Source organism: Carcharodon carcharias, chromosome 11 (genome assembly GCF_017639515.1).
Source record: "Carcharodon carcharias isolate sCarCar2 chromosome 11, sCarCar2.pri, whole genome shotgun sequence".
NCBI lineage: Eukaryota > Metazoa > Chordata > Chondrichthyes > Lamniformes > Lamnidae > Carcharodon > Carcharodon carcharias.
Window position 1 is genome coordinate 73760197 of NC_054477.1, and position 21478 is coordinate 73781674.

The 21478-nt window shown below is 43.7% G+C and overlaps 1 protein-coding gene across 1 annotated transcript in view; it reads right to left on the minus strand.

Moving 5' to 3' along the window:
- Window positions 1-1266: 1266 nt before the first annotated feature.
- LOC121284194 (transmembrane protein 182-like) overlaps window positions 1267-21478 on the minus strand; it is a 69364-nt gene continuing 49152 nt past the window's right edge. The window contains exon 5 of the mRNA XM_041199443.1: window positions 1267-2452. Within this exon, the coding sequence (XP_041055377.1) occupies window positions 2226-2452 (227 nt within the window). The 3' untranslated portion in view covers window positions 1267-2225. The remainder of the gene's footprint in view (window positions 2453-21478) is intronic.

A 21478-nucleotide genomic window follows, 5' to 3' on the forward strand; every position in this document is an offset into this window, starting at 1 on the left:
CACAGCCTGGGTATGGGTGTTAATCATTTGTACATAATGTTCATTATTGTAAATAAACGCCCAAGAATGTCTCCTTGCCTATGGCTCCTTGTTATGATGAGCAGTGTTCATGTCAATCAGATGTGAAACCTTGGCTCTTGCACAAGATAAAGGCAGCTGTCTCAGTCCAGGGTCTCTTCCCTGTGCTTCATGCAGCCTTCCCAGCACACTGACACTGGACACATCGGCAATGCCTGCACCTCGATGGGGTTTATCATTGTTGCCAGAATGTCCTGGGCCGGCAGCACAAAGTTCTGTCATTCTTTGTGCGTGCTCTCAGCAATTTTGAGGTCTGGCCCCCGGTCTCATCAGAATCTGTGTCCGGAATGAACCTACAAAGGACCTACAGAGTAATGGGTTCCACAAGTTCACAAATTACATGGTCATGGAAAAGTCACAATCACTTTGAATTTCATGGTCCACTGTGAGGCGGGGAGCCCGTAAAATTCCGTGGGTGCCTTTCCTGCCGCTGCCCCACCCACCCCCAGTCTGGTCGCAATTTAACGGGCAGCAGGCAAGACCTCGGGCCTCCTGCCCTCATACCTACCGAGGTCCTTGTGGCCAATTAAATAGCTAGTTAATGCCTACTTAAACAGCCCCTCCCACCCGGCTGCAATTTTTTGACCAGCAGGACATCAGGGATGGGTGGGAAGCCTGCTTGGATCTCGGGTAGAGAAGAGGGAGAGATGCCTCTTTCTCAGCACCATTTTCCAATCAGAGGCTCCATACAAATGTCTGTCCCCTTCCCTGGGTTTCTATTGCCCCCTGGCCTGTGCATCCCGGCCCTCCCACTACGCCCTACCCAGGGGCCTCCTATCGTTACCCTGCCGCCCCAACTTACCTGTCATCCAGCTCCTGGCTCGTCTTTGTGGATTTGATGCAGTCCCAGCTGTGGACAGCACTCCCAGTGATGCTGCTGGGAGAGAACTGCCAGCCGATCTGATTGCCCGGCAGCTCTCGGAGGCAGGCCTTCCTCCCCAGATGGGCCAGTAGGCTCGTCTCAAACCAATTAACATTCTGCAGACCATTAACACAGCACAGACCGCTGGAGCAGGGGCAAGATTTACGGTGATATCTTTGGCAGCGGGAAAGGAAATCTAGCCACCCGTAAAATCCTGCTCACCATCTCCACTTTCCTTCTTCTTCCATATTAACTTCTAACTAGGAAACAGCAAGTTCCAGCAATAAGAATGTATGCCAATGTAACAAAAGGAAACAGCAAACTTGTCCTGTGACACATTTATTGTATCCAACAATCATCATGTACAAAACTGTGTCGTGCTTTCTGTGACTGCAAGCTTGTATGATCGCTTGCATGTATGATCTGTACTTTGATATTTCTTGCGTTGGCACAGGAAATTCCCTTTGTTTTGAAATGTGGCAATCACCCATTCGAACCTCCAAGTCAACCAAACAATAAAGCAAAAAGTTCATTGCTCTATCATCTTGCTAAATTTAGCAATTGGTTTATTCCACAAACACCAGTTTTGGGTTTACATGTAGGTAACACCTACATAAAAGGATTAAGTGATCAAAATGTGAAACACCGCCCATTTAATTTCATCTGGCATCAGTCAATGAGTTTAATTGGTGCTTTCATGGCTGATTCATAATTTAATTACCAACATCACAAACCAATATAGATTATTGGTAAACTCCACAACCAATGGGTAACTGGTTCAATCTGCACACCAACATTGCTCCTGGTATCATTAGACATTAAAGACAATATCAACACTCTGAATCTCACCCCTAAATTTCCTGAACTCTTTAAACTATTGCAGTTATTGCATTATATTTGTGTTAGGAGAAATCAAGAAAAATTAATTCCTTAGGGTAGCAGCAGTACATACATTAAAAATTGCTAAGCAAAACAATGCTGTCTCTTTATGCATCAAGTTGGATGGGATAATTATTACAAGTTAAAACCTAACACTGCAAGACTTTAAAACATTTGGTTTGTGGTTATTTTTGATTTATCATCAAACAACAATTTCACTTTTAGGCATACTTCCAAATAATTACAGGACAAAAGCTATATACTATATGAAGAAAATAACCAAAATACTGTTTGGAAATATAAACATTAGATGAATGAACTTTCATTTCCAATGTGCATATTTGTCAAACTGTTTACATCAAAAGCATTGATTTCTACTTATTTAAAGCAAACCAAAAGTTGTCTTTTAATCATAATGAATGTGAATGGTGTGGCCTGCGAGGAGGAACAGCAAGCCTGAGAACAACGAGAAGAATATCCCAATAGGTGCAACTATGAAAGACCATCCATACTGAACGTTTAGTGCAAAATCAGGACAGAGCTGGATTCTTTGCTTCTGAATGTACGCTTGAATATCAATAACTGTTTCGATCCAGATGACATACATAACAACAAGTACTGTAAATATAATACCTGGGAAGGCAAAAAAGAAAAAGATCAATTAAAACAACATTTTATTCATTTATTTTCTAATGTTATATTTTAAAACATTATTTGCTCTGTGTTCACTCTACCCTGTTACCACCACCAGCTCAGAATAATTGATTGCTCTGCATTCTCCTCCATTTCCAAGAGAGCTGAAGATTTTAATGAAAATTAGTTGATGTTATATTTCAGATTGGACTAAACTATTTTACCCCGGAGGGAAACAGTGAATACAGCGTAAAATTGTAGGAAATGGGCAATGTGATGTTATTATTACTACTTTTAAAAGGAAAACACCTAGGTCCCAATATTTATGAGAGACAGTGAGGGAGTGGGGGATGAACTTGGAAATTCCAGGGTTGTGATTCAAATGACAGGACCATATTATTATTTCTTAATGCTGTTTCCTGCCCAGCAGCCAAACAGATTGCAAGGCTAACCAGGGAATACCATTAATAGAAGGCTGCAGCCAGGGGCCATTGGGGATACTTCCCAGCAATTGCAAAAGATCAGACATGCCTGAATTTGAGATAGAATCATATAATGATGTTAAGGCAGGTAGCCTAAAGCTTGATCGGAGGTGGTTTCAATTAGTATCTTAAAGGGAGATGGAGTGGTAGAGATATTTGCAGAGGGAATTCCAAAACTTAAGGTATGTCCACCAATAGTGACATGATGGAAAGCAGGAATGTGCAGGAGGTCAGTGCTGAAGGAGAACAGGTATCTTGGAGATTTGTAGGGCTGAAGGGGAGTTACAGAGGTGAAAGGGGTGAGGCCATGGAGGGATTTGAAAACAAGGAAGAGAATTTTAAATTTGAGGTGTTGCCAGACCAGTGGCTAATTTAATGGAATATAATGTGGACAAATGTGAAGTTATCTACTTTGATAGTAAAAATGGAAATGAGAGTATTTCTTAAATGGTGAGGGGCTGGGAAGTGTTGGTGACAAAAGGGACCCGAGTGTCCTTGTTCATAATTCCCTGAAAGTGAACGTGCAGCTTCAACAAGCAAGTAAGAAGGCAAATGATATGTTAGCCTTTACTGCAAAAGGATTTGAGTACAGGAGTAAGGAAATCTTGCTGCAGTTGTATAGAGCCTTGGTGAGACCACATCTGGAGTATTGTGTACAGTTTGGTCACCTTACATAAGGAAGGATATACTTACCATAGAGAGAGTGCAACAAAGGTTCACCAGATTGATTCCTGGGATGGCCTGTTTTCTCTAGAAAAATGAGGGGTGATCTCATTGAAGTGTACACAATTCTTACAGGGCTTGACAGATGCAGGAAGGATGTATCTGTGTTTGGGGAGTCTAGAACTAGGACCACAGTCTCAGAATAAGAGATAGGCCATTTAGAACTGAGACGAAGTAGAATTTCTTTGATCAGATGTTGGTGAAACTTTGGAATTCTCTACCCCAGCGGGCTGTGCAGGCTTAGTCATTGAGTTTGTTCAAGACAGAGATTGATAGATTTCTAGATATTAAAGATCTCAATGGCCAAAGGCATAGTGTGGGAAAAAGGCATTAAAGTAATAGATCAGTCATGACCGAATTGAATGGTGGAGCAGGCTCGAGGGACCGAATGGCCTACTCTTGCTCCTATGTTCCTATGCTTTTTGGTCAGCGAGCACAGTGGTAATGGGCAAATGGGATGGTGTAAGTTAGGATATGGGCAGCAGTAATTTGGATGAGCTCAAGTTTATGGAGGTTTGTAGGGGAATGTTGGCCAGGAGAGCATTGGAATAAAGCTTGGATATTGAAGAAGGAGGAAATTGAGAGTAATTTAATAATGACTGATTTTATTTACTATTACCTAAAGTCTTTAAGTCAAATGAGTTTACTTCAGCAGTTTTTGCTAAAATAAAGACATAGGCCAGGATTTTACATTTGGCATGCAGGGGCGGGCCCAACATGCCGTCATGTAAAATGACGCGCGATGACATTGGGCGTGCATCCAAACGTCATCGCGATGTTTCGTTCAGTGGGTGTGTGCCAAAGTCGGCTGTACGCAAGCCGATAATTTATAGGCCTATTAAGGCCATTAACGAATTAACTAATGTCAAGTTTACACTGCCTGTCCAACCTTACAGTTGGCGGGCAGGCAAAAAGGCCAAGTAGCCTTTGTGTTTTTTAGGAAACCTCATCCATGAGCGGGGTGAGGTTTCCTAAAGCTTTTACGAATTAAATAAGAAGGTTTCATAAAAAATAAAAACATGTCCCATCTCATGTGACACAGTCACATGACGGGACATGTTTCTTTAAATTTTTAGTGATTTTACTTATTATTTTCAAAAGCGCTTCAATCTCCCTCAGGCAGCTCTGTGCCTCAGGGGGATTGAAACGCTCTTTCGCGTACATGCATGAAAATGTGTTGGCCCTGACTCTCTCTTCTCCCCCAACCTGCACAGGTAGCGCTGAGCGTTACCGCTCACATATTATGCTGGGCAGGCCTTAATTGGCCTACCCGCGTAAAATGGTGCTGCGGAGCCAATCGGACCACCCCTGCCCGTTCCCACCAAGCACGCCCCACGCGGGAAACGTTCAGGCAACAGAATATAATCTTGTTCTTTCACTGTTGTTGGGGAACTTCTACACATTATTTATATGTGCAGTGAACTATATGGTCTGTAGATGGCAATATTAAACCCTTAAATAAATTCACATTAAATCAGTTTTTGGTAAACGATGTGAATCAGTGGCCACCAGAGGATGGATATTAATCATACACTGATGGTCATAGAGGCGATTAAAAATTAAGATTGCAAAATGTCACCTTACACCACCGCATATGATTCTGACAACATGTTTACAGTTACAGGTTGCATGGCATTCTCTGTCCTGCTCTCAAGGTGCGCGACACATCATTATTATATTTAAATTAGGCTCTCACGATACCGTTTGGAGCCTGATATAAGCTTAACAGTTACCGGCTGAGTTTCTCAAGGTTCAGGAAGTCTGGTAGCTAAAAAGCGAAAGAAGCTGCTGACTGCAGAAGGTTCTTTGCTCTTGATTGTGAGCTAGGAGGAGTAGGAGTGCTCTCCTACCTCCCTCAAGCAAACTTTCTGCCAATTGAGGCTTCTTCTCATTGACCCCTCAAACTGCCAAACCCACAACCCCTCTACCTGGAATGCTGAGCAACCTGCTCATTCTCCTGATGACCCCCCCACCCCCCCCGCCCCCCACAACCAGCAATCTCAAGCCTTCAAATAATAAACTACCTCAGGCATTTGAAATATTTGCAATGATCTTATCTCTTCTGCTCAAGCTTTGGCAAGTTCAGTCTTAGAGATGGTCAGATAGTAACAGGATGTGGGTTACGGCCAGTTTCCAATCTTCATAAAGAGTGAGTGAGTGAGGCGCCTCATCAGAGATGGTGACACTTATCAGCAGTTATGTCACTGCAGGCCATTCGTGACTTTGTTGTGGTCTATCACTCAGTAGCCGCTCGCTCTTTTCCTCTCAGAACATTTGACTCGGTTTTGGGGCGGGAGTAGGAACCCAATAGCGATGACTTCAAATTTTACCATAACAAATGGTGTAACTGAGTTCAATTGCCATGTCTGCTCTATCAGAAAAGTTAACTATGAAAGCAGCTAGAATGTTATATATGACAACTGGTCCACTAACGTCCTTTAGGGAATCCTATCTGGGGTCCACACTGTTTCCACACTGAGGGCGGAATTTAAGGTGATCCACAGGAGTGGGGTGCAGGAGGGGAGGGGACCATAGGATCACGAGGGAAGGCAGGGGGTGAAGTGCCCTTAACCTGCCCGATGCCATGCAGTTATCTCAGCAACTGAGAAGCTGGAAGGTGGCTTCCCCACCCAGGGGCCAACTGAGACCCTTAAGTGATCAACTAAGGGCCATTTACAATCTACTTCCTGCTGTCACTGGGTGGTAAGGGTTTGGGGCAAGAATGTTGGAGGGCAGTTCTGTTGGCACCCCCAAACCCTTGGAGAGCCTCCCTGCTGCAAGGAACCCCCTTGGAAATGCCCTCGCCTACCTTGCCAAGACCTGCCTGACTTACCCTGCTGACCCTGAATCCACCCGCCTGGGTTCCAGGGCAGCGACCATGAGGTTGTTCCCGGTTGGGTGCAGTCTCAGCATTAGCCACCACTCCCTGTGGCACTCCTGGAACTAAAGAGCTGCCGGCCCTCCAATTGGCTGGCATCTCAAGGAGGCAGGTTTTTGTCCTTTAAAGGAATGGGAGCCCTAATGCCAGGCAGTTAATTGCCTGATGGACACAGAATCAAGTAAGTCTCTTGGAAAGGGCCAATGTGGAGTTACCCCTGGCTTTCTGACTCAGTCAGAGTTATGGCCACCTGCAGTCAATTCAATCCTGGGGCTCTGATTTCAAAGCAGGAAGATTATTATACCATGCAGGACACAAGTCCTGTAACGGGTGATGATTCTGGAGAGGTCTTGCTGATGTAATGAGGTCGTAACTTTTGGATTTAAATTAGGCCTTTTCTTGCATGCAGCAGGAACCTCGGCTGACTTCAAAGTTGCTTAATTGGTGATGTCATCAGGCATAAATTGTGTAGCCTCTGGTCAGCAAGTGGGCTCAGCCTGATCTTAACTCCTCCCTCACTGCATTCATGCTGGGTAAGGAGGGACATAATTGATTCCTGTATGTCTGACTCTTCATACCCTCTCTAGTGGCTTAGTAAACCACTCATGTGTACAAACAATTTCTACAAAGCAGAATTTAGCCCTCTCCTCCACTCCCCCCATGGAAAGTAAAATCAGGTGAAGCAGGTGACTTGAAAAGGCAGTTTACCCTCTTGGTCTCTCAGACCTTGCCTGACTCTTCCTCTATTGTGCATTTGAACTGATCATTCTCAGCCATATTGGAGAGGATGATCATCATGTTTCGCCTTACATGGATTTTTTTTCATGTAAGATACACAGGGCAGAATTTAATGGTCATGGCGGGGGGCCCATCTGTCTTGTTTTTTTGTTTCAATGATGCACACAGGCTGTCGACATTGTAGCTAAGCTACAATTTTTCTAACATAAACACATATCTGCACCAACTGAATTGTAGAAAGACAGGTTCCAACATGTGCTATCTGACTTTCAATCCCCAGGTCAGGTGACCTCATCTTTAGTAGAGAATACCATATAGATTCTAATATGGAGTCCACTACCATAATCAACTATCATGATATTTCCCTTTTGTTCAAAAAACAAACTTTTATACAACTCAAGCACACAAAGTCTCAAGTCTATTCTTTCTCACTCTGTTTTGATCCATCTGTTTTGTCTTTTACTCATCTCTGTATCTCTGGCTTTTTCACAATTCTTCCCCTGGATGTTCTGAATGGTGACAGAGCTGATTTTGAAGGACAAGGGGCCTTCTCCAGCTCTGTGTCAATATCACCCCTTGGATAGTTTTCAGGACTCTCAGGCTTTGTCTGGTTATCTGTTGCTTCACTGGTGCATTCTGGTTTTTGGTCTTCAGCTACTCTTTCTGGTTCAGAGCGGGGTTGCATTTCATTTGTTTTCTGTAACAATTTCCCATTTCTCCTGTAGAGTTGTCCGCTTGGAGTCTGCACTATGTAAAACCTTAGTTCTCCTGTGATTCCTGTGACAACAGCAGGATTCCAGATCCCTTCATGCTGAATCCTCACCGTCTCTCCCTTGTTCAGGTCAGGCAGGGGTCAGGCACTCGATCAAAGTACTGTTTCTGCTTCTTCTGTCTCAGTTTGAGCAGGTCCTGCACATTGTAGCTCACTGGCTGTGGAAATAACAGGGCACATTTGGAAGCTTAGTTCTTAGCCTTCTCTCCATCAGCTGTGCTGGAGATGATCCAATGCCCTCTAATGGATCTCTTCCATCTGCCTTTGCCTTCTTCAATAGGTGTTTTAAGGTCTGCACAGTAAATTCCACCATCCCGTTTAATTGTGGATATTTGAGACATGACATAGTGTGGCAAAACTCCCAGTCCTGTGCAAATTTGTGAAACTCAGTGCCTGAGAATTGTGGACCGTTATCTGAAATGAGCACTTCAGGTAAGCTGTGGCGAGAAAATATTGATCTTAAATGCTTTATTACAATGATGCTCTTACTCCATTCCAATTTTCTGCCAGGGCCTCTCTGGAATACTATGGGCAGAATTTTCTGCTTGTCGGGTGGGCGGGCCTGACCCAATCTCCGGGGAGCCAATCCCTGCCGGAGAAGCTGGCCCCGCCGCCATTTTAAGTGGGCGGGCCAATTAAGGCCCGCCCAGTGTGACATCCGGCGGGAAGCGCTATGCTGGCGGGGGGCGGATTCCCCAACTGCGAGAGTGCGCTCTTTCACACATGTGCAAGAAAGAGTGCACATCTCCCTGAGGCTAAGTGCAGCCTCAGGGAGATCACTAACAGCTTTATAAACTTTAAAAATAAAAAAAAACTCCTTAACATGTCCCCCTCATGTGACAATGTCACATGAGATGGGACATGTTAATAAATTTTGCTGAAACTTTAATAAACTTTTTTAAACCCTACATGAAACCTCATCCCGCCGGTGAATGAGGTTTCATGTTTTTTCAGAAGCCCACCAGGGCTCCTGGCCTTCTCGCCAGTCTTAAGGTTGGACGGGCAGGTCCTTTAATTGTTTTAATTATCCTGTCAATGGCCTCAATTGACCACTGACAGGTTGGCAGGTCCGCAGCTCATTTTGCTGCTCTCCCACCTTCCTGAAGATTTAAATGGGGTGGGATGATGTCGGGGGTTCCCCCCGATGTAATCCTGTGTCATTTTGCGCGATGGGGAAAGGGCCCCGGCCCCTGCTCACCGATGGCAAAATTCAGCCCTATGTGTTTGAAGTGGTTATTTTTGTCGTGATTTACTGTACTTTTGGTACACTGCACACGCATTCACCATTTCACTGATTTGTGCTCCCATTCCAGGCCAATACATTACATCTCGAGCTCTTCTCCTGCAAGTTTCTATGCCAAGGTGACTTTCATGTATGTGCAGCAGCATTCCTTTCCTCAGTGGTGTTACACGAATTATGATCTTTTCTCCCTTGAAAAGTATTCCTTCTGCTACATGACATTCCTCACGAAAGTTCCAGTATTCTTGTACAGCAGAAGGGGCTCCGCTCCGATGTGTGGGCCAGCCAGTTTGCACAATCTGCTGCTGTTTTCTCAGGGTGGCGTCGATCTTGGTCGCTTCCCTGATCTCATCCAGTTTGGTTACAGCCGCAGGTAAGTTATTTGTCAGCATGTGAACCTGTGCTTCTGTTTCTTTATCCTCTACCTCCGTGATGGGTAGGTATGCTTGTGACAGAGTATCTGCGATGGACATTTCCTTGCCCGATTTGTATTTAACTCTGACCTGGTACTTCTGCAGACACATTAGTAACCTTTGGGTTCTTGGTGGTCCATAGTTCAGGGGCTTTTTAAGTATGGCTCCCAAAGACTTATGATCAGACTCTGCCACTACGTCTTTGCCATAGACAAACTGATGGAAGTGTTCTAGGCCAAACACAATTGCTAGCATTCTTTCTCTATTTGGGCATACCACTGCTGTGATTCAGTCACTGCCTTTGAAAAGTATACGACTGGTGCCTCATTTTGAAAAAGGACAGCTCCCAGGCCAGTATTTGAAGCGTCCACTGAGATCTTGACTGGCTGACTGACACTGTAATACTTTAACAGTGGCGCCTGGGTCAGTGTTCCGTTCAGACTGGTCAAAGCTTCCTGGTGACTTTGCTGCCATTCCACATTATGTTGTAGAAGTTCTCTGAGAGGTGCTATCAGGTCTGACATGTTTGGAATGAATTTCCCAATTTAGGTCACTACTCTCAAAAACCTCTCCCAGTCTCTCTTCCATTCTGGGGGGTGGCATGTTCACGACTTCTTTGATTTTACTCAGGTCCAGCTTCAGTCCCTCACTTGTCAGCACATGTCCCAAGTACTTGATTTCATGAAGACCTATTTTGCACTTTTCCTTCTTCAACTTGAGGTCCCTTTCTCTTGCTCTGACCAGCACCTGCCTCAGTCTGTGGTCATGTTCTTCTTGTGAGCACATAATTGATATAGGTTTCCACGCCCTCTAACCCTTCAAACAGCTGCTTCACTGTCCTGTGGAACACCTCCAGAGCTGAATTAATACCAAAAGGTAAGCCTAAAAACTTGTATCACCCATATGGTGTGTTGAAGGTACAAAGATGGGAGCTGCGTTCATCCAGCTCAACCTGCCAGAAGCCTGAACTCGCATCCAAGGCTGAATAGTATTTAGCATCGGCTAGCTTACATGTGATCTCTTCTACTGTGGGCAGCTGGTAAAGCCCTCTTTGTACTGGTTTAGGTCACTGGGATCCAGACAGACTTGCAGGTTCCCATCTGACTTTTCTACAATTACAATTGGATCACTTTGTCAGTTCTTCAATTTTCTTGATGATGTGAAGTTTCTCCATTCTGTTCAACTCTGCTTTCAGTTGATCTCTCAGCATTACCGGTAATTTCCTGGGCAGGTGTATTATGGGTGTCACGGTTTTGTCAATCTTGATGGTGTGTTCTCCTTTTAGGCAGCCAATCCCCTGGATGTCATCAGCGGTGAGAGTCATTATTCTCTTAATTAGCTTCAGACTTTCACAAGCTTTGATTTCAAATATGGGTTTTGCATCAGTTTTCACCACTGTAAATGGAAGTGCTTGAGACTGTTTTTTGTAGTTCACTATAAGTGTGCACTTGCTTTCTACTGCAATTTTTTTACCTGTATTAGTGGACAGCTTCAGTTTTGTTTTAGTTAACTGTTTTTCTTTGCTTATCTTACGATACAGGCTTATGAGAATGACATTTGCTTGTGCACCTGTGTCAAGATTGAAATTCACCATCATGTTGGCAATTTTTAAATTAACCTTCCATTCATCTTCTTTAGAATTTGTTGTTACTGCACTAATGAAAAGTTCAGTTTCACTGTCTGTGTCATCTGCAATCACGTGCACTTTCTTCAATTTACACATCTTAGCGAAGTGGTTTAGTTTATCATTTTTCTTACACTGATTACCATGGGCTGGATAACTACGTGGTAAATGCTCTGTCCTGTATCGGCTGCATTTAAATGTTTTTATGGCAGTTTTGTTCTTTTTACCTTCACTTTGTCTATTTGTTCTTCCCCAGGGCTGTTTCTATTTAACTGTATCTAACTGCCTATATGTGGCTTATCATCTTCTGCCATCTGTTTAATCTTGCATTTCATTGTCTCTGCTACTCTGCAGATATTTATTGCTTTTTCCAGCGTGAGATCAACTTCCCTCAGACAGCCGTTTGCGATTCCGCAAATTATTCTATCTCGGATGAGTGATTCTTCAATCTCTCCAAATTCATATGATTTAGCTCATTTTCTCAGCTCAGTTACATACTGACTAATGTTGTCACTGCCTTGCATGCGCATAAAAAACCATACGTGATGTTTTTCTTAGGGCTGCAGATTTCAAATTTTTCCATTATGTCTTTCAAGTCATTTTGTTTCTCATCACTTTGAAACATGAATGTGCTATAGATTTCTAGGACTGCTTCCCCTGCTACGTGCAGAAAGATGGAAGACTGCCCCAAGGGTCTTTTTTATCACTGCCCATCGCTATGATGTACAGCTCGAATAGCCGCTGGAACCTCCTCCAGTTTTCGGTGAGATTTCCCTCCAAACTGAGCTTTGCTGGTGGTTTCAAAACCTCTGTTGTATTTAGTTTACTTCTGACACCATGTCTTGTTTTTTTGTTTCAATGATGCACACAAGCTGTCAACATTGTAGCTGAGCTAACTTTATTGATAACACATTTTCCTAACATAAACACCTATCTGCACTAACTGAATTCTATCAAGCCTGGTTCCAATATGTGCTATCTGACCTCCAATCCCCATGTCAGGTGACCCCATCTCTAGAAGAGAGTACCGTATAGTATCTAATACTGGAGTCCACTATCACAATCAACCATTACCATGACACCATCCACCAGCTGGAAAATCGGGGACAACCCCACCATGGCCATTTCGGGAAGCCCGATGGGGTTCAGTTCCACTTGGGCACTTTCCATTGGATTTCCTAGCTCCTGTGAGGGGAATTTTCCCCTGGAAATCCTGGTGTGGGGCAGATGTCACATCTCTGAGAGCTGCCAGCCAATCAGTGACCAACAATTCTCCAGAGTGGTGGCCTCTGCCAGAACTGCAATGCGGCCAAAACCATTGATCAACACAGGAGCCCAAGGAAACTGGTGAGTGGTTTGGGTTCACCAGGGACAAATAAGAAGACCCTGGTGAGGGGTGGAGTGGGAAGGGTTGATTTAAAGGGCAGAGGGGGTTCTTACTCCAGGTCGCTCTGTTCCCACCTGTGAGCGTTTCTATCAGGCACTGAGTGTCTGCCAAGGAGGTACAACTCCCCCCCACCAGGCCCTAGGCCTACCTGCCAGGGTTTCCCTGGCGGTAGCCTGCCTAGCTTGGCCCCTGCCCACCACTGGTTATATACCAGCGGCAGCGGGATGAGGCCCTTAAGTGGACACATAGGGCTTTAATTGGCCTCCAGTTGGGAAGGCTGTCCTCAAGCCTTTCTGCCCAGGGCTTAATTAGAGGGAGGTGAGAATGTGGCAGGATCTCCCAGTGCACCTTCCTGCCAAATCACACAACCCCCTGCTTCTGAACCTGCCTCCGGTCGGGAGGGTGTTGGGTGAGGACACTAAATTTCACCCAATAACTCCGTGAAGTCTTCCATCTGGCAGTATGATTCAAAACTGAATTGGGTTTATCCCAAATGAGACCACATGATGTGAAAAACAATCAGCACTGAGACTTAAATTACAATAATCAATTCAAACTTCAATGCCAATGGCACTTTTACCCCCCAGGCTTTTGTCTTTATTGAACTTTAAACTTTGTCAGTGTATGTGGGAGGCAGTTGACTTTAATCAATTATTTCTGGTTCATGTCCATGAAGTTGTTGGAGAATTTACTGAAGGCTTTCAATATGCCACTCATCTCCAGTGCAATTCAATCTTTGTCTTACAGCTAGATCAAAAAAGAATCCTTGTCCTAGTCATCAGCATGTTTGAGCAGCTGCAGCATTTTGACGTAAATTTGGCATGGGCACTTGGCAATATGTGGCTTGGATGTGTGTCAAACATTTCTTGTACTGTAACTGCAGCTTCCATCATTTTGGAAGCATTTATAATCAAAGACTTTTTTTTAATTCATTCATGGAATGTGGGTGTCACTGGCTAGGCCCGCATTTATTGCCCATCCCTAATTACCTTTGGAAAGGAGGTGGTGACTGCCTTCTTGAACCACTGCAGGCCATGTGGTGTAGGTACGCCCACAGTGCTATTTGTGAAGGAATCTACCTTAATTGCCTACCACCATTCACGACTGTATGTGGCAGCATTGCAGAGCTTAGATCTGATCCATTGATTGTGCAATTGCTTAGCTCTATCACATATTGCATTTGCTGTTTGACATGCAAGCAGTCCTGTGTTGTAACTTCACCAGATTGACACCCCATTTTTTGGTATGTCTGGTGCTGCTCCTGGCATGTCCTCCTGCACTCTTCATTGAACCAGGGTCGATCCCCTGGCTTGCTGGTAATGGTAGAGTTGTGGTTGTATACAATTCTGCTGCTGATGACCCACAGCACCTCATGGATGCCCATGGTTTTGAGCTGCTAGATCTGTTCAAAATCTATCCCCTTTTGCACAGTGGTAGTACCACACACAACACAATGGAGGGTTTCCTCAATATGAAGACCAGACTTTGTCTCCAGAAGATCAGTGTGATTGTCACACCCAACAATACTGTCATGTACAGTTGCATTTGCGACAGGTAGACTGGTGAGGACGAGTATCGTAGGTTTTTCCCTCTTGTTGGTTCTTTCACTACCTGCTGTAGACCCAGTCTGGCAGCTATGTCCTTTAGGACTCGGCCAGTTCAGTCAGTAGTGATGCTAACAAGCCACTCTTGGTGATAGACATTGAGGTCCCCCACCTTGAGTGCATTTTGTGCCCTTGCCACCTTCAGTGCTTCTTCCAAATGATGCTCAATGGAGGAGCACTGATTCATCAGCTGGACAGAGGGTGGTAGGTGGTAATCAGCAGGAGGTTTCCCTGCCCATGATTGACCCGATGCTATGAGACTTTATGGACTCGAGGGCAACATTCTCCCAAATGTATAGCACTCTGCTCCCACCTCAGGGATGGTGATGGTGGTATCTGGGACATTGTCTGGAAGGTATGATTCCCGAAATATGACTATGTCAGGCTGTTGCTTGACTAGTCTGTGAGACAGCTCTCCCAATTATGGTGCAAGCAAGGATGACTTTGCAAACTCCATTCATGGGCTGGGTGTGCCATTGTCATTTCTGGTGCCTAGGTTGTTACTAGGTGGTCCGTCCAGTTTCCTTCCTTTTAGACTTCGTAGCGGTTTGATCGAACTCAGTAGTTTGCTACACCATTTCGCAGGGCAGTTAAGAGTCAACCGGTCTGGAGTCACATGTAGGCCAGAACAAGGAAAAATGGCAGATTTTCTTCCCTAAAGGGCATTAGTGAACCAGATGGGTTTTTAAAAACAATTGTTTCATGGTCATCATTAGACTAGCTTCCAATTCCAGATTAATTAATTGAACTTAAATTCCACAAGCTGCCATGGTGGGATCTGAACCTGTGACCCCAAAGCATCAGCCTGGGCCTTGGGATTGCTAGTCCAGTGACATTAACACTACGCCATTGTTCCTCTTCAATAACTATGAATTTTGTAGTTGTAAGGTACTCTAATCAATTAATATCATGCACACAACCACAACTGTGAAGAATATTTAACCCAAAACAACAAGCGGATTAGGTTAGATGAGGGGTTAAAGTCTGCGAAATCTATTTCCTGTCCCAAACCCGCCTCCAACAGACCCATTGCCAGTTTTAACTGAGGCCAGAAACAATGCAATACTCCCTCTATCAGCGTCCTCCTTCCCTGCCCTGATTGACCACCCCTCCCCCATCTCCAGTCGACCACCCCCTGATTGATTCCACCCCACACCACCACCAATTGGGGTGTGGGTACCAGCCGCACTCCCAAACTCTGGCATGGACCTCTTGTTCTTGAAGACTTCATTGACCAATTTCCTGTCTGACATCACAGACAAACAGTAGAATTACAACTCCACAATGTGTGGGAGAATCCTAAATTTCCTGAATTGGCAAGTAAGAACTCCTCTTATATTTTACCAATTAATGATTAACTCTGTTTTCCAAATATACACCTGACTTGGAGCCCCACCTGTAAGGAATCCGTATGCACAAATGCAGGCCTCTCCCCTTAATTCCTCTTTCTTTTATTTTAATCATGGTGAAGATTCCTGCAATTTACATATGTGCATGCCCAAAGCCTCCATAATGAGAGCACACATTTAGAAAAAAATATCTAATAAGGAATATGCGTAACTTTACAATGGTTATCATTCATCTTTAGTGGTAAAGAAAATGAGTTACATTAATAAGTGTATTATTTACATATACAATTTATTTGGCCCAGATTTTGTAATTATAATGATGACAAAACTTTTCTCCTCTGAAAATGACAGCAACTTATGCAGCCAGTGTATTGTGTAGTAAAGGGTTAATTCTAATAATAGCTACTGAGCATGTGCATAAGGAGCTGTATCATAGTGATGGCATTTACTGAGGGATGATGAGTGAGAAGCACCTAAGAGAGGAGCTGTAGCTATGTCCTTATCTCCTGTAACCTTGTAAATAATTATGTAAATAATTACATAATTTATGTATTTTGAACAAAAGACTATTGCCTCCAACAAGATCTCTTCTAGAGTAAGAAACCAAGGAATCCCAAGACAAAACCCACAGTAACAGACAGGTGCATGGTTAAATGCAGAAATCCATAAGTTTCTATCAGTGAACATACAATGCCCTATAGGGTCCGCTGCTGAAGTCTCCCCAGACTTGGGGTGACCAGATTTTCAAAAGTCAAAACTGGGACACATTGAAAAACCTTGAGAAGACAGGGCTCCATGATGATGCACATGTTGGACAACAAATGGCAGGAGGCGGGGTGAGGGGCAGTTGAAGGTAGTAGGTCATGTGCTGGCAGCTCCTGGAATATGTCCAGCCAAAATTGGGAACCCTATTAAGACATTGCTTGAGTGTGCCCCTTGATTCTTGGATCTCATAAGTTGCTGAGCTGTCTGTCATGGTGCTGTGCTCCACTTGGGCCTTTGTGATTGGCCCTTACCACTGTCAATCACCCTTACATCCACCTGTTTCCTCAGAGAGACAACACAGCCTTGAATAATTAAAGCACTGAAAAAGGTGTTTATCTTAAGAACAAGCCAGATCTATCAACACTGCCTATTAAATTGGATGACAATGGAAGTGCTAGAAGAACTTGAATTCTCAGAGACCAAACTGGACCTGCTTTGATTAACAGGTTTAATCGTGATCATTACTCCCAGCGAGTGATTGACAGGTCATAGGGCTACACAGAACATGAACGCAGATTCCAACTAACCAATCAGAACTGGGTATTCACTTCGTGGGTTGGTTGATGGTTGTTGGGAGTAGTGTTTATCAGTGAGAAAAAGCAACTTGAGAAACTATTCTTTTGTGTGGGTGAAGACATAAGAGGCGGGGTGTACATAAAGTTAATGCAGCTGAAGATAGTGCCAGAAAACAGAGAGAAGAACACAAAAGTTTCACAATTAGAGCTGTCCCATTGAAGATCATTTTGGGGAAAAAAAGTTCACTCCTGCCTCTGGATGCTAGCGAGAAGGTTTCCTCCGCATGTGGGGGCATCCCAGTACAGCCGCTTAACAGTCAGCAAGTGAGTGGCATTCCAATTCCCAGGGTGAAGCACAAAGCATCCCAAGAGGGGTTATTTTGGTTTTGCCAACAGTAAATGGAATGCGAGGTAGAGGCGGGGAGTGGAAATGAAGAGAAGAGATGCTGATACTGTGCGAAAGGGTGAAGTGCTGATGAAAATCTCTGATTTGGCTCATTTAAGAGGGAAAAGTTGCAAACCAGGATACTTAAGCTATTTTGAGCAAATGGTCAGACTGCAATCAATTAGAAATTACTGAACAGTTGGAAACTTGCCTTTTACGTTATTAATTTCACTCCATGAATTCTTGAAAAGGTTATAACTTGTTGAATGAGGTGTAAATAACTATAATAGTGTAATAAATTCATAACCAATGCTGAGCAGTCACGCTGTCCCTGAAAAACTCATTTTATGTTTGTGGAATGCCAAATTTCTGCAACATTATAAAAAAATGACATTTTTAAAATAACTTTTAAAAGGAATGTTTATTATATTTCAGTTCATGTATCCCATGTGTATGTTCCAATTATTTACTTCAAGCTCTCTAAAATTATAATTAAAAATGAAAAATGCAGCACATCTTACTTCCATGTTTGCTGTCTGTGAGAAAACTTCATTGTGATTGGCTGCTCATCCTGCTTGATGACATGCTCTGTTGCTGGATGCCTGGACATCTTGATTGGCACCAGACTCCCACTGAAGGGGAAATTGTGTGTGTCTATGCATAAACAAAACTTGACCCAATTAGTTGCAAGAAATGTTTATATGCACGTGTGATTGTGAAGTATGACACAAAATGTGGTACATAAACTGATGAGACATGACCTAGGCCAACTGCAAGGAACTGTTATAGCCAGGTAAGGAGCGGTAGAATGGCTCTTTCCATCTCTAGGTTGATCACAAAAGGTGTTTTTAAAGGAATTTGCTTACCAATTCAGAAAGTGTTTAACTGTTTAAGCGCTGTGACTGTAAAAGACACACACAGACAGCTTTTCTTATATGTTTTAAAAGAAAAGGAAATAGTATTTATTGTACATAACACTCAATCTGATACAAATAACAAAAATTCTCCATTTCTCACACATGCATTCAAGAATTCACACAACACACACATACTGAAGTAAGTTACAAAGAGGGAGGGTATGCTAAATGGTTTAAGAGTCCCAAAATAAAGTCAATGATATACAGATCCTGTAGATTGATGACTTCGACAATTTCAGGCTAGGTTTATTGATCTCGCTGGATTCTACATTGAGATGATTTAAAACATTGATGGATGGTCCCTGTCATTTTCTTCTCGAGTCAGCAGCTGCTTAGCTGATGTTGAAAATGCTGCCTGCAGGGTTTGACTGATCAGAACACAGGCAGGGAACAAGCTTGCAGAATAGCTGGAGAGGGAGAGAAAGGCATCACAAGTTGTCTTCTTGCTATTACCCACTCAAGGTCTTTCTGGTCTAACTCTCTGGAAAAGCAGCTTCTTTAAGCACAAAGGTTAGCTTGCTCATCACATGGCCTCTATTCACAACCTCACCAGTTACCAAGTATAGGCTCATTATGCGGGGCAACTCTCAAGCCAGGTTCATTGTTTAAAGTGAGCTGATTACATGGTGGTGGAGTCCTCCTTCTCAGCCAGGGTCCATTGTCCAAAGTGATTGTGTCTAATGGCTTGGTCCACGCCCACCTGAATATACAGGTTATGTCTGGTCTTCTTCGAATGGTTCAGGAGATGGATCATTTGCACTCATTTAAATTGATTGTCTCTGATAAGCTACTTCTAGACAGCTCGGTTCCTTCCTGATCATTTTGTAATTTGCAGGGTGCAGCTATGTCAATGTTCAGCCATCTTAGGAGCTGTTGTTTAAGTCACTTAAAATGCTGTTACTCAGTCTTTTTAAACTTATCCTGTGTTTCCAGCCCACTCAGTAAATCAAGTCATTTTCAATATAAATGGTTTTATAACGGTTTCTTTTGAGCACCCTTGGGCATCTGTCCTATGTACCTGATGGAAACCAAGCTGGAAAACCCTGAAAGGACCAAGGCATGCTGCCTCCTCTGTACAGTTTCCCCATAATTCTGGGCACCAACTCTCCATCTCCTTTTCTTCTGCTTTATGCCTGAGCACTGAGTATTCTCCACTTTAGCAATGCATTGTAAAGGGGATGACTATTAAGATGGATTTTTCTTCAGTTTTCCTATCCATTCTAGATAGCAATGTGAGCACCTATTATTCAAAGGTAAAAACAAAAAAACTGCGGATGCTGGAAATCTAAAACAAAAACAGAATTACCTGGAAAAACTCAGCAGGTCTGGCAGCATCGGCGGAGAAGAAAAGAGTTGACGTTTCGAGTCCTCGTGACCCTTCGACAGAACTTGAGTTCGAGTCCAAGAAAGAGTTGAAATATAAGCTGGTTTAAGGTGTGTGCGGGGGGCGGAGAGAGAGAGAGAGAGAGAGAAGTGGAGGGGGGGTGTGGTTGTAGGGACAAACAAGCAGTGATAGAAGCATATCATCAAAAGATGTCAACAACAATAGAACAAAAGAACACATAGGTGTTAAAGTTGGTGATATTATCTAAACGAATGTGCTAATTAAGAATGGATGGTAGAGCACTCAAGGTATAGCTCTAGTGGGGGTGGGGAGAGCATAAAAGATTTTAAGATATTTAAAAATAATGGAAATAGGTGGGAAAAGAAAAATCTATATAATTTATTGGAAAAAACAGGAAGGGGGAAACAGAAAGGGGGTGGGGATGCGGGAGGGAGCTCACGACCTAAAGTTGTTGAATTCAATATTCAGTCCGGAAGGCTGTAAAGTGCCTAGTCGGAAGATGAGGTGCTGTTCCTCCAGTTTGTGTTGGGCTTCACTGTAACAATGCAGCAAGCCAAGGAGAGACATGTGGGCAAGAGAGCAGGGTGGAGTGTTAAAATGTCAAGCGACAGGGAGGTTTGGGTCATTCTTGCGGACAGACCGCAGGTGTTCTGCAAAGCGGTCACCCAGTTTACGTTTGGTCTCTCCAATGTAGTGGTCTCCTCTACATTAGAGACCAAACGTAAACTGGGCGACCGCTTTGCAGAACACCTGCAGTCTGTCCGCAAGAATGACCCAAACCTCCCTGTCGCTTGACATTTTAACACTCCACCCTGCTCTCTTGCCCACATGTCTGTCCTTGGCTTGCTGCATTGTTCCAGTGAAGCTCAACGCAAATTGGAGGAACAACACCTCATCTTCCGACTAGGCACTTTACAGCCTTCCGGACTGAATATTGAATTCAACAACTTTAGGTCGTGAGCTCCCTCCCCCATCCCCACCCCCTTTCTGTTTCCCCCTTCCTTTTTTTTCCAATAAATTATATAGATTTTTCTTTTCCCACCTATTTCCATTATTTTTAAATATCTTAAAATCTTTTATGCTCTCCCCACCCCCACTAGAGCTATACCTTGAGTGCTCTACCATCCATTCTTAATTAGCACATTCGTTTAGATAATATCACCAACTTTAACACCTATGTGTTCTTTTGTTCTATTGTTGCTGACATCTTTTGATGATCTGCTTCCATCACTGCTTGTTTGTCCCTACAACCACACCCCCCCCTCCACTTGTCTCTCTCTCTCTCACTCTCTCTCTCCCCCCCCCCCCCCCACCCCCCACACACACACACACACACCTTAAACCAGCTTATATTTCAACTCTTTCTTGGACTCGAACTCAAGTTCTGTCGAAGGGTCATGAGGACTCGAAACGTCAACTCTTTTCTTCTCCGCCGATGCTGCCAGACCTGCTGAGTTTTTCCAGGTAATTCTGTTTTTGTTTTTTATTATTCAAAGGTATCTGGGTATATTGGTGCATTAAGATTATATGACATTCAATGGCATTACTATCGCTGAATCCCCCACTATCATATCTGGGGGTTACCATTGACCAGAAACTGAACTGGACTAGCCATATAAATACTGTAGCTACAAGAGCAGGTCAGAGGCTCAGAATTCTGCGGTGAGTAACTCACCTCCTGACTCCCCAAAGCCTGTCCATCATCTACAAAGCACAAGTCAGGAATGTGATGGAATATTCTCCACTTGCCTAGATGAATGCAGCTCCAACAATACTCAAGAAACCCAACACTATTCGGGACAAAGCAGCCTCCTTGACTGGTATCCCACCAACCACCTTCCACATTCACTCCCTCCACCACCAATGCACAGTGGCAGCAGTGTGTAACA